The following is a 12,852-nucleotide window of genomic DNA, read 5'->3' as shown; positions in this document are numbered from 1 at the left end:
GGAGCCCAGATCTGCTTGGACTCTGAAGGGACTATTCCAACCACTAGACACACCCAGCACCCTCCGTGCCTTCTGGAGCCCTGCTCCGAGGCCTGTGCACCTCAGTGCAGGAGGTAGGAGTTGCCTTCTGCTGTCCCTGCCCCCTGCTCTGGAGCCAGGGGCTGGTGAGATAGTGGAGCCTAAGGATCCTGAGCAGGGAAGAAGTGAGGGCAGGAGAGGGTGGAGCGAGGAGCAGGAGGCCTTTCTATTCCTAGCTGTTTGTACACAGTGTCCTGACAACCTGGCCTGGCCTCTGCAGTGGACCCCAGAGATGGCTGAAGCCAAAACTCCCAAAGCAGCCCTGGCTTTTCTGAGATCATGCTGGGATGGAACAGGGCTGGCGAGGAGAGTTAGTTCTCCGTGCCCGAACAGCCCCTCAGCTTTCTCTTTCCCGCCAGGTTTCAGAACCAGTAAACTAGCATGGGTCCCTGGGCCTGGCATGAGGAGGAGGTGAAATAAAGGTAGTTCTGTGACATCAGGTGACTGGAGTCAGGCAGTAAGTGACAAATAACCCTCGCTTTCTTCCCTAAATCACTTCCTTGCTTTTCTCCTTTCCCCTCACCCCCTTTTGTCATTGCCTCACTCCTGCCAACAGAATGTTTTTAGCCTTGTGAGAACTTTTTTTTTTTTTAATGTCGTTTTGGCATCTGGACAGGTACAAAGCCTGGAGAATTTAGAGCGAAGACAGTCTCTCCCTTGATGAAGTAAACTCTCAATACTTGGTCCTCTTTAATCCTCCAATAGCCCTTCGAGGCTGGTATTTATCATTCCTACTTGACAAGTAATGGAGCAGAAGAAGCTAAGCCAATGAGGGTATTGGTATTGCCCTTGGGACCAGCACGTGCTAAATAAGTTAATGTCCTCTCTCTCTCTCTCTCCCTCTCTCCCCCCTTCCCCTCCCTCTCCCCTTCCCCTAAGGTACTCAGCTTCATTGACACTGTAAGGGGCAGAAGCAGAACCCAAATCTAGACCTAACTGAGTCCAGATGCCTATGGTTTTCTAGCTCACTCCTGGCCCGGCTGCAGAGAGTGAAGTCTTGAACAGGGACTTAAACCCTGGCTGTCAACCACCGCTTTCTGCTGGTTATGCCTAGTGCTGTTGTTCAATTACCACAATACAACCTAAGCTGGACCTTACCCTGTGAATCAGGATATTCCTGTTTATCCAATGTGGCAGGCCCATGAATATCAGCTTCTTCCTCCCGCTACCTCTGTACCTTGTGGTCCTTCTTGTTTTGAGTACACACACACACACACACACACACACACACACACACACACACGCTGCAAATCTCTTAGTACCTATCTATCACTCAAGGCTTGCCTAGTCTGAGCCAGCTACGGACATGCTGGCACGAGCTGACACCCATAATTCCACAGTCTCTTGGAGGAGGGAAAGAGGCTGGGAAGGCAGATAGACTTGATGAAAGCTTTGTCTTCCTTGTTTTATCCAGGCCTGGGACCATGAAGTCCCTGAAGCCCTGATGCTTCCAACTCCCCAGGTTGCTGTTGACAGCCTTCCTTGATCGACAGCATCCAGACCACTTTGAAAACATCCCATGTTCCTCTCGTTGTTGGAAATCTTCCTCATTCCTGTCCATCATCCATCTGGCTTGCCCACCTCTCTCTCATGTTTCCTATTCTGCCAAGCTCTCAAGTTCTCAGATCTGCTGTCCCAAGAAGGGGAGAGCATCAGAAGCCATGCTACAGATGGGATCTAGGTTGTGTTTTGTTTTGTATTGTTTTTGTTGTTGTTATCCTTATCTGTCCTGGAACCTCTCCATAGACCAGGCTGGCCTTGGACTCATAGAGATCTGCCTGCCTCTACCTTCCAAGTGCGAGCGTTAAAAATGTGTGCCTCCATAGTCGGGCCACAAAGTTCTTTAAATATTATTAAACGCACTACCAATGAAAGATTTAAAAACAACACACCGAGACAAACACCTACAGCTGCCGCCACCCAGCTGGAGATCAAGTCAGCTGCTTTTCCAACTACAGATGGAGGTGGGTTTTAAACGTGGCTAGCCTTGTCTAGGGGTGTGCTTGTGCCTACCTAGCTCACCAGGCCCCCATCACCTCTCCTGCCCTCTCTACCCTGACCTCCAGGGCTATTTTGAGTGTGCACCAGTTGGGGTTAATCTCCTTAATCGGTGAGCCGTGCTGCCTGCTATGCTCCTGACTAACCCAGCTATCTGCTAAGGGCACTCTGAGGGTTGCTGAGGCCTCAGGGATTCCCATTCCTGAAGGGAGCCAGAGGGGCCTGGAGTTGAATGAAGACGGGGAGGAAGGGACTGTGGAGGCTAACAGGCAGCGGGAGGCTGAGGACAGCAGTGGGTTGCTCAGAGTCTCAGGTTAACCTCTAGGGAAAACCTAAAAGAGCTTCCTCTACCCCCGAGCCCAGCTGCTCTGGCCCCTGACCCCAGTTTCATGCAGGTGATAATCCTGGGTCCCTGTCACCCTAGGGAGGACAGGGGAGGCTGGCTGAGGGGGTCACCCACCACCACTACCACTTGGGAAGGGAAGAGAATAAGAGTTGACCTGTGGTGATCAGGTCCCTGAAACATGAGACAAGGACTGCTTCACTCCACAGCTGGCTCATGCACTGGGGAGGGCTCTGTCTTCCACCTGGGCTAAGGGAGAACTCCCAGAGGACCAGAGAGGAGCTTGGCTGCCAGATCCACCCCATTTACAGGCAGGGACGGAGTCCGCCTCCAGCCTTCCCTGAATCTCCTGCTAACAAAAATTCGTTTCATAAGCAGCCTGGGATCTTCTGTAGGGAGGTCTTATGTAAGTATTTACCTCCTGAATCATATATGCTGGTGAGGGAAACAGCCAAGAAAGCAAAATGCAAAAAGAGAGGGGCAGGGGTATATGGCACCACAGCAGGGATGTTAGCTGCACTCAAGGCCCTGGGTTCGATCTCCATCATCATGAAAAAGACTGTGGGTCAGCAAGAGAAAAACTCCTTGCCGGGCAAACCTGACAACATGAGTTACATCTTTGGAACCTACAGTGGGAGTAGAGAGCTGACTCTTGAAAACTGTCCTGTGACTTCCACACGCACACCACGACACACGCGCTCCCCCTTCCTTAATGACAAATACTCTAAAGGATAGAATGTTAGGATACGGGAATGTTCAATCAACGTGCCCAGCTTTGGCTAAGAATCTGGGACAACTACCTGGAGGTGGAGACCTGGAAGAGGTATGGGAGGAATATTCATGAAAACTATCTCTAAACAATCCAAAGGATCCCTGGACTATTCTAGCCCAGTGAAGGTGAGGTAACCCCGATCCCTTTCAGGGTCCCCACCCTAGCACTCCAGCCACAGTGTCTTAGAGTTTCCCTCCCAGGAGAAGTCGAAGGGGCCTGCTTACCACTCTTCATTCCTATTGGACTCTTAGTATGGTTAGTTTCAAACAAAAGTAGGGCTCACTGTAATGATTATGTGGACCCATATCCCTATCCCCATCCTTTTAAAGCAAATCCCCCAATTCGATCAGTTGTCCTAAGAATATTTCATTACTTATGTCTAAAACACAAGCATCCTTTTGAAAGAATGTTCATAATGCCATCATCCCATCTCCAGGAATCAGCTAAAATTCCTTGAAACCGCCCCATAACTTTTCCTAGCCAACGGTTGGTTTAGTGGTTAATGGTATTCCTCAGAAAGTGGGGAGACTATCCAGACTGTCACAGTCACTGCTTGTCTGACAACATACAAGCACACTGGGTCACACCTCTCTGGGCTCTCACATGTAGCTACTATATGATCCTAATGGAGCTCAGTTAGCACAGAGCTGGTCTAGCATGCACCAAGACCCCGCGTGTTCAACTGTATAAGTGGGCACAGTGGTGGCTCACACCGGCAACCCCATTGCTTTGGAGGTAGAAACTGGACGATCGGGAGTTCAAAGTCATCCTCACTAGCTGTCCAGTTTGACCAAGCCTGAGCCACATGAGAACTTATCTAAAACATAAAAAAGCAAGGGCTGACATTGTCTTCCTTCCTTTACTCTGATATCCTGTGAAGGGAGGAAGTACAAACTTCAACTAAGAGGGAGGTCACCTCTTAGCTGTGTCGCTCTGGGACAGGCATTTAGCCTCTTTGGGACTTTTTTTTTTTTTTTATGACGAGGATAAAAGTTATCTCCTAAGACTGTTAAGGCTTATGAAAAAGAAGGATCTTGTGGTGGGCATGTAGAAGGTTCTCTGGAGCCCACCTTGCTTCCACAGGCTGGGCTAATTGGTTGGCTTGCTATCGAATCGATTGGATTGCTATGTCTTCATGAAGAGCGAAGGCCCAGGCAGCGAGAGCTGGAGTTAGTTCCCCAGCCTGGAGCTGACACTCTACCTGATCACCCAAGCTTTGCTGTTTTGTTCTGGCCACTAATTAAAGGGACAAGTGCCTAGACTGAGGGGTGGGCAGGGCTGGACAAGGGCAGTTGCTGCCACTTATTGAGTGCTAATGTGCCAGGCACAGTGCCGGGCACTCTCCATCACCCTCTTAGCTGCCTCAACAGCCTCTGAGGCAGGTACTGCTGTCCTTGAGGTCTAGGTAGCTCGGGAGTGGCTCAGTCACATAGACAGGGCAGCAAGGGTTGCTAGTACTCATGCAGGGTTTTCTGGAATTTAAATACGAGGCCTTAATTAACTTCACCATCATTCTTTTGAGAGTAACACTAAAGAGGCTACATGTTATGGTTCACTCACATTCCCCCAGGTTGCCAGAGACTTCGGCCCACTACTCTGTACATTCCAAAGCCTAGCTGCCCACTGTGCTGACACATGCCCTTTGCCTGCACTGGGAGCAAGGAGCGGACTGTAACAGAGTATCTCTACAAGGCAAGAATGGCCCTAAAGGCAGCAATCCGACCAAAGATGCCTACTCTCCCACCCTCTATTGCTTGACTTGGCTCCATCTGGAGAAGTAAGTCCATCCCTGGGCAAAGCCAGGAAACCGGGCAAGAGAGGAGAGAGAGTCAGGGTGCAGTATTACTAAGAGCAGAAACATTGGAGAATCAAAGTCCCAGGAGGGCTAGAGTCCTTCCGTGCTCTTTGACCTAAACCTCTTGCTTTATAATTAAATAAGGGCTTTAGTTTTAGAATTGCATAGCTGGAGGGTAACACCCTTACACGGCATGTGAGAGGCCCTGGGTTTGGTTCCAGGGCTGAAAACAGTTCTGTTTGACCTCAGTCTCCAGAAGCCACAGACACAAGTCAGTCATTGGGCCCAGAGCCCAGGGGATGGAAGAGAAGAGCAAAGCCAAACTCCAGAGTGAATGCTTAGGGGGAGGGGGGAGTGGGGATGGGGGTGGAGATGAGGGTGGGGATGGGGATGGTCACAAAAGTGTCAAGAGCTTGACTGAGTTTCATTTCTCTGTTTCCTGCTCTGGGTCACCAGCCCCTCATTCCCCCATACTTGTATTGATATTTAGTCATCATTATCAAAGCTGTAGAAGAAATAACCACCCTACCCACAGGGTAAGAACTCCTGAGCCCCTTGGTAAAGCCATGAACATGGCCTGGGGGATAGATGGCAGGGACAGAGACAGTGACCCACCCTCCCACTGTGTCTCCCTACATTCCTATTCTTAGGAGTTGGGCCAATCTCATCAGCTCGGCTTTCTCTTCTTGAGTGCTTGAAGACACAAACACCATCCTAGTCTCTCTCCCTCCCTCCTAGCACAGGATGGAGGTGAAGAAAGAATACTGAGAGCAGGACGGCATCAGCTCAGACACATCCTTCAAGGACACCTCCAGCCTCAGCTCCCTTTTCCTACTTGATTTTTGAAGTGCCATGTCTCTCCAACATATCCAACTTCTGCTTACCATGCAGATTAAGGGCAAAGGTTCACACTGTCAGTTTAACACGTAATAGCCTATTCTGAAGCATCTGGTACCCTGCCAGTAAGAGCTGTTTTTCTAAGAAAGAGGGGTTCTAGTCCTGGAGTTAGGGGCCCCGCCCTCCCTCCCCACCCTACTTTCCTCCAGGGTGTGTCACTCACATCCACAGACATCTCCCTCTGAATAATTTTCTTGCTCTCCTTTTCACAGAAGTTGAGCATGGCTTCCCGGTTGAACGAGCCGGAGGGCTGTTTGTCCGTTTGATTCCTCTGCCGCAGCCCCACGGGAATGCTCCCATCAGGGTCCACCACATCCAGCTCCTTCTCCAGCTCTTCCATTTCTTCAGGGGAGAGGGTAGACAGCAGGCTGTCGATGTCGGGGTCTTCACTCACCTGCCGCCGATACTTAGCTACCTTGGACATCTTGGCAAAGTGAGCAGTTGCTCCTACCAGGTCTGGCGGGCTTGCTGGTGGTAGGCAGGGAAGGGACAGGGAGCGCTAGTCTGGTTAGAACTGAGCGGGCTTGAGTGCAAAGCCCCAGCTAGGTGAGCACTGCAGCTCCGTGGGCCCTGCTGTACTACAGGTGTTCCGGGGGACACAGCAGCCTCCCTGCAGCCCAAGGCTAGTGGACCCTGCTTGATCTAACCAGCAACCAATAAAACCTGACAGCTGCCCAGCCAGAGAGGAGAAGCCAATCCCCAAGCCAGGGGGCGGGCCTGCCTCACTGTCAGAGCTGTTTGAAACTTGAGGACATTCCAGGGAATCTTGGAGCGCTGCGTGACCAAATTTAGTACAGAGCAGTTTAGCCTTTTAAAGACAAGGGGGCCACGCAATGAGAAAAAGAGAGAAAAATGCGAAGGCTGGCAGAAGCCGCCGGACACTGGAAGCCAGGGTAGCAGGGACTGGGGCCGTGAGGTTCGCTACCTCGCCAGCCTGAAGCAAACTCTGTTTGAGAACGCATTTTCGGTCACTGGGTGGCCACAGCCACCTTTCTACTGTATTTGGTAATGTTCGGGGGCGGGCTGGGGAGTCCCCGGCGTTTACAATTCCAGAAAGACACAAATTCAAGATGAGGGGCAGCTCTCATAACCATCCCACCTGAAAGCGGAGCATCAGTTACCCTAATGCGTGTTCACCACCTCTGAAGAGAAAAAGAGGATGGGCGACGGGGTGGGGGTGGGGTGGGGCGTGGGTGGGGGGAGGGGCGGGAGGAGGGGTGGGGGTGGCATCCTCACTGTGCATACAAACTGAAAATGTGAAGGTGTTTGCGGAAGAGGTGGGATCTGCAGGAGGAAGAAACTCTTAAAGGGCTCTGTTTCCAAGGCTCTTGGGAAGAGGATTGTGACCTTCCTAGGTTCCCGCCTCTGCAGGGGCATCTATAGACAACCTTCTCTGGGTGCACAGACGAGGAGCCAGCAGGCACCAGCCACAAATCCAGAGCACAGTTTAGCTTGTCTTAAGGGAAATGCAGTTCTGGGCCACTGGGAGATACTGTTGCAACAGGTCTGGTTTCTTTCATAGAAGGGCTTTCCACTACTCATCCATCATGCTGCCCTGTGCAAGTCTCAGAGACATTCAATCTCCTGCCCCCCTCCTTCCTGCCACAAAATCCCTTCTAGAAGCTCTGGTGTAACCCATCAGGGTAGATGCTTCGATCTTTCCTGGCATCTCTCCATCCTAAGCCAGAGAGAGCCAGTCACTTGATCAGCATTTGCTGAGTCCAAAGATCATCTAGGACTAAGACTTAGCCATGGCATTTAATGCCCACTAACTCAGCTTTAGTTTAAGGCCGGGAGAGGGGCTGATGCTGCCTGGTGGGGCTGGAAGGCAGAAATGAGGCAGGCAAACCCGGGAGGGTGAATGGAGGAGGGGCTGGAGAACCCTGGCAGTTGAATTCCAGTCACATGCCCATCAGTGAATAGCACTTGTCACACTCTGCCGAGAGAGCAGGTGATGTAACTAAAGATACCGTCTAGTGTGAGCCTGTCATTGTGGAGCCCACAGTCAGTAACAATAACTGTTGTGTCTGACGACGAAATGTCACTCACAGCCACACATATTCCACATTAGGTCCCTAGCTAGTAGCTCAATTTGAGATGTTCTAGAAACTTTAGGGCATGGGGCCTAGCTGGAGGGAGTAGGTCGCCAGGGGTAAGCTTTTAAAAATTCTAACTCGTTGCAGGTCCCATGCCCTCTCTCTGCTTCCTGGTAGTCATGAAGGGAGCAGCCCCTGCCACATGTTCCCACCGCCACCATGCTCCTGTCTCACTGCAAGCTCCAAAGCAAAGAAGCCAGGAACCGTTGTCTGGAGTCCCTGTGAGCCAACATAAATGCCTCCTCCCTTTGAGTCTGTATGCCACATGACATAAAGGCAGAACAACAGGGCTGATATTAAACAGATGGTTTCAGATAAGTTTGCAAAGCACTTCAAAAGAGATGTGTAGAAGCTGGACGTGGCGACACACACCTTTAATCCAAGCACTCAGGAGGCAGAGGCAGGTGGATCTCTGAGCTGGAAGCAGCACAATCAAAGGGTCTACAGTGACAGCCAGAGCTACACAGGGAAACCCTGTCTCAAAGAGAGGATTGTGTGTGTGCAGGGCTCTGAGGAAATAAAACAACACAGATGGACAAGGCCTTATGCTCTTTAGGCTAAAAGACCCTCCTTAGGTCCTGTTACTGTCACCGGCTGACCACATGACCCTGAGTAACTCCCTTCTTGAGCAGTGGCTTCTCTACCTATAAAGTAAGAACGGCAGCCATATCTGCCTGTGTTGCTTACTCTCTTGTCACCGTCACAAACCCCTGACAGGTCAGCCGTGGGGAGAACGGGTTATTCTGACTCACAGTTTCAGGGGGTCTTAACCCAGCATGGCAGGGCGGGTATAGCAGAGCTCATCAGCTGTGGTTGCATGTGACAGGCTCTCCTCTGACCTTCACTCTTTCTGAGGTATGTGTGTGCACCTCCACCATAGCACATAAATGCAGTTTTGAAAACTTAAGATGGATCAATTAATGGAGTTTTTACAAAGTCTATTCTAAGGCAAAGTAAGGTGAACATTAAGTTGCAAGATACAAGAAGACATTTACCTGAAGCACGTGAGCACAGTAGTCATTAGCAGCTCTTACAACTACTTATATTTCCCTTTAAAAAACATTTTTTTAAATTTTATGCACATGAGCAGGTTGACTGGATTATGTATGTGCACACCTGTGCTGGTGCCCTGGGACTGCAGTTGCAGAGTTTCGAGCTGCCTTGTGGGTGCTGGGAACTGAACTGAACCTACACCCCTGGAAGATAGCCAGGGCTTTTAACCTCTGAACCACTGCTCCAGCTCCATATTTGCACCTTTTTTTTTCAATGATGGAGTTAAAACCAAGCTTGAACCCAGGACTTTGTATGTACTAAGTAAGCTTTCTATGGCTAAGATACACTCCCTGACCATTTTTAACAGTTTTGGGGGAAAGGTTAAGGTGGTTTTTTTTTTCCCTTGTTTGCCTGTTTGTTTTTGAGACGAGGTCTCACTATGTATCCTTGGCAAGTTTGGAACTCACTCTGTAGACCAGACAGGTCTCAAAAATCATGAAGATCCACTTGCCTTTGCCTCCTGACTGTTGGGAATAAAGGGACATACACTATCATATTTCTTTTCTTTTCTTTCTTTTTTTTTTTTTTAAGATTTATTTATTTATTTTATGTACAGCATTCTGCCTGCATATGTGACTGCAGGCCAGAAGAGGGCACCAGACCCCATTACAGATGGTTGTGAGCCACCATGTGGTTGCTGGGAATTGAACTCAGGACCTCTGGAAGAGCAGTCAGTGCTCTTAACCGCTGAGCCATCTCTCCAGCCCATTTCTTTTCTTTTCTTTCCTTCCTTCTTTCCTCTCTCTCTCTCTCTCTCTCTCTCTCTCTTTTTCCAGAGGGTCTCACTATGTAGCTATGGCTAGCCTGTAACTATGTAAATCAGGCTGGCCTTGAACTCACAGAGATCCTGCCTCTGCGTCTGAGATGCTGGAATTAAAGGGGAGTGCTACTCTAACTACCTTTATTTCAATTACTTTTTCCTTCCTAAAAGATTTATTTTTAATTATGTGTATTGTTATACATGTTTACATGTGTGTGAACATATGAAAGCAGAGACCACATTGGTTAGGGGTGTTGGACCCACTGGATCTGAAGTTATAGGTGGTCATGAGTCACCCAACATGGTTGCTGGGAACAAGACTCAGGTCCTCTGCAAGAGCAGCACAAGCTCTTAGCCACTTAGACATCTCTCAGGCCTTCTCTTTACTTTTTATTCTGAAGTTGATCTCACTCTGTTGCCCAGACTGGCCTTGACTCACTCTATGGCCCAGGCAGGCCGTGAATTGTGAATTTGCGATCCTTCTGCCTTGGACCCTTGAGAAGCTGGAACTGGAAGGATACAACCCCAGGCCTGTGTTATTCTTATCTTTATTCTGCGTTCTTCTCTCTCTAGTCTACTCTTCTGTTCTCTTTCCTCCAGCAGCAAATGACTTAAATAAAAGCATACTTATTCCCTCTTACCGGATTCTTATTTGTTGGAAAACTCATTTAGGTGCTTGGTTGGGTATTATGTAAAGAAAATTATTGTTCTCCTCTTGAAAATCTATCATTTAATGGTGTTTGTAAAATTCTACTGTAAGGAAAACTTAAAGGGCAAACGGACTGTTAGGAGACAGCAGAAGACACATTATGTGTGGGGAGGAGGCAGTGGGTTCCTTCCAGAGGCACAACAAAGACTCATATGGGCTGGAGTCTGTGTTTAGCTAAACTTGTTAGTAGACAAGCAAGTATTCCTTGCTCCTTGCTCCCTGTTCCTACTAAGCTCCTCTCTCTGTCCCTCCTTCCCTCCCTCCCTCTCTCCTTTTTGTCCCTTATTTGAGACCAGGTCTCACAATGCAGCCTTGGAACCTGAGCTTGCTATGTGGACATGGATGGCCTGGAGCTCACAGAGAACTCCTGCCCTCCAAGTGCTAGGATTAAAGGTGTGCCACCAGGCCAGCCCTGTCACCAAGTCTCTTGATCCCCTGACATCCCCCCAGGTCAGTTCTCATTCTCACTGTTGCCTAGAAGAGAACCTTCTGGGACACCAGACTCTGAAGGCCCCTCAGCCATCCCCAACCTGCCCATCTGTAATCTGAAAGAACCCCTCTCCAGCTTCCTGGGACTCTTTGTGACCAAAATGTTTGCTGTTACCTGAGGAGGTCAGGCCTGATGCAAATAACTCCCTTCAGCTCCAAGGCCAGCCTCAGTGCATTGGTTGAGTGACCGTCACTTCTGAGCTCTGCCTTTGCTCTAGGAGTACACTAAAGTACATATATTCATTCTAAACTCACAGTTTACAAACCCAAATAGCAGGACGTACAGCATCCTAATGGTGGGTCTACACCCAAACCCCTGTAACTTCTCTGCCTCCAGTTCCACAGCTTCCAACTCTGACTCAAACTGAAATCTTTGTAACCCTGGAAACTGCTCGTGGATTGAGAATATTTTCTTGAAAGATGCCCCAGCTGTGGTCAGAGGATGTTGGAACCCACAGCTGCAGATTCTGTAGCTCAGACTCTGAAGTCAAGGACACTGTAAGACACAATTGTTGTCCAAGCTGAGAATCTACTTCTAGTTAAAACAATTCATTCGGGCACCAGAGTGTTCTGTCTTGTCTGAGTCCTCAGAAGGTGAGCATTGCTGTGGCTAGATGAGAGAGAGGCAGAGGGGGTGGGGGAGGAGAGGCTTCAAGGTCAAAATGTGATGAGGGTTGAAGAGAAGGCTCAGAGGTTAGGAGCACTGACTGCTCTTCCAGAGGTCCTGAGTTCAATTCCCAGCAAGCACATGGTGGCTCACAACCATCCATAATGAGATCTGATGCCCTCTTCTGGTGTGTCTGAAGACAGCGACAGTGTACTCACATAAATATAATAAATACATCTTTAAAAAAAATGTGATGAGATCAAGGTACACTAACTATTCAGAACCAATTTAACCAATGCTTTAATGACTTTTTAAAAACTAATTTTTTATTGAGAGCAATGATGTGCCTTTAATCCCAGCATTCAGGAGGCAGAGGCAGGTGGATCTCTGTGAGTTCGAGGCCAGCCTGGTCTACATACCAAGTTCCAGGAGAGCAAGGGTTGTTGCACAAAGACAGCCTGTCTCAAAAAAAAATTTTTTTTAATTGAGAAAACTCTCATTATATAGCCCTGGTCTACCTGCAACTTGCTAGCCAGGCTGGCTTTAAACTCAGAAATCCATCAGAGGATTCAGAGTTCAAGGCTAACCTAGTCTACAGAGTGAGTTCCAGACTGAGTATGTTACAGCCAAGGCTACACAGAGAAATCTTGTCTTGAAAAACAAAACAACAAAAAACAAAGAAAACAGGAACAACAAAATCCAACAACAATGAAAAAATACGCAGGGCTGGGAGATGTCTCAGATGTTAAGAGCAGTGGGTTTTCTTCCAGAAAACCCAGGTTCAATTCCCAGCAATTACTTGGCAACCCATAACTGTCTGTAACTCCAGTTCCAGGGGATCTGACACCCTCTTACAGGCAAAACTCCAATGCACATGAAATAAGAATAAATCATTAAAGAAGAAAAAGAAAAGCAAACAAAAACCCCTCAGAGATCCACCTGCCTCTGCCTCTTTAGCGCTGATATTAAAGATGTCCACCACCGAGCGAGCACAAGGTCCTTTAAGCGGCTTTTGAAGAGGGTGGATGACCCCAAACGGCCATCTTCCCATGAATACAGAGTGGCAGTGTAGTGTGGCAGGTAAGATGGCAGGCTCTGGAGTCAAATGACACTGGACTCAAATCTGAGACTGTAACCTGTGTAACTTGTTCAACCTCTCTGAGCCTCTGGAAATGGAAAATGTAGGTGTCAAAAGTATTTACCTTTTTCCTTTAAGGGGGAAGAAGAAAACAAGGACCGACCTCACAGATAGGGA

General features: G+C 48.8%; 1 protein-coding gene across 3 annotated transcripts in view; it reads right to left on the bottom strand.

Annotated features, from left to right (window-relative positions):
* Lmod1 (leiomodin 1) overlaps positions 1-6,527 on the bottom strand; it is a 41,645-nt gene extending 35,118 nt beyond the window's left edge. For 2 of the 3 annotated variants that reach the window (NM_001430078.1, NM_001107179.3), the window contains 1 exon segment: positions 6,047-6,527. In NM_001430078.1, coding sequence (NP_001417007.1) covers positions 6,047-6,307 — 261 coding nt within the window. In that variant the 5' untranslated portion in view covers positions 6,308-6,527. 3 annotated transcript variants of the gene reach the window in all.
* Between the last annotated feature and the right edge of the window lie 6,325 nt (positions 6,528-12,852).

Source organism: Rattus norvegicus, chromosome 13, assembly GCF_021556685.1.
Source record: "Rattus norvegicus strain SHRSP/BbbUtx chromosome 13, alternate assembly SHRSP_T2T, whole genome shotgun sequence".
NCBI lineage: Eukaryota > Metazoa > Chordata > Mammalia > Rodentia > Muridae > Rattus > Rattus norvegicus.
This window is presented reverse-complemented; position numbering and strand designations above follow the sequence as displayed.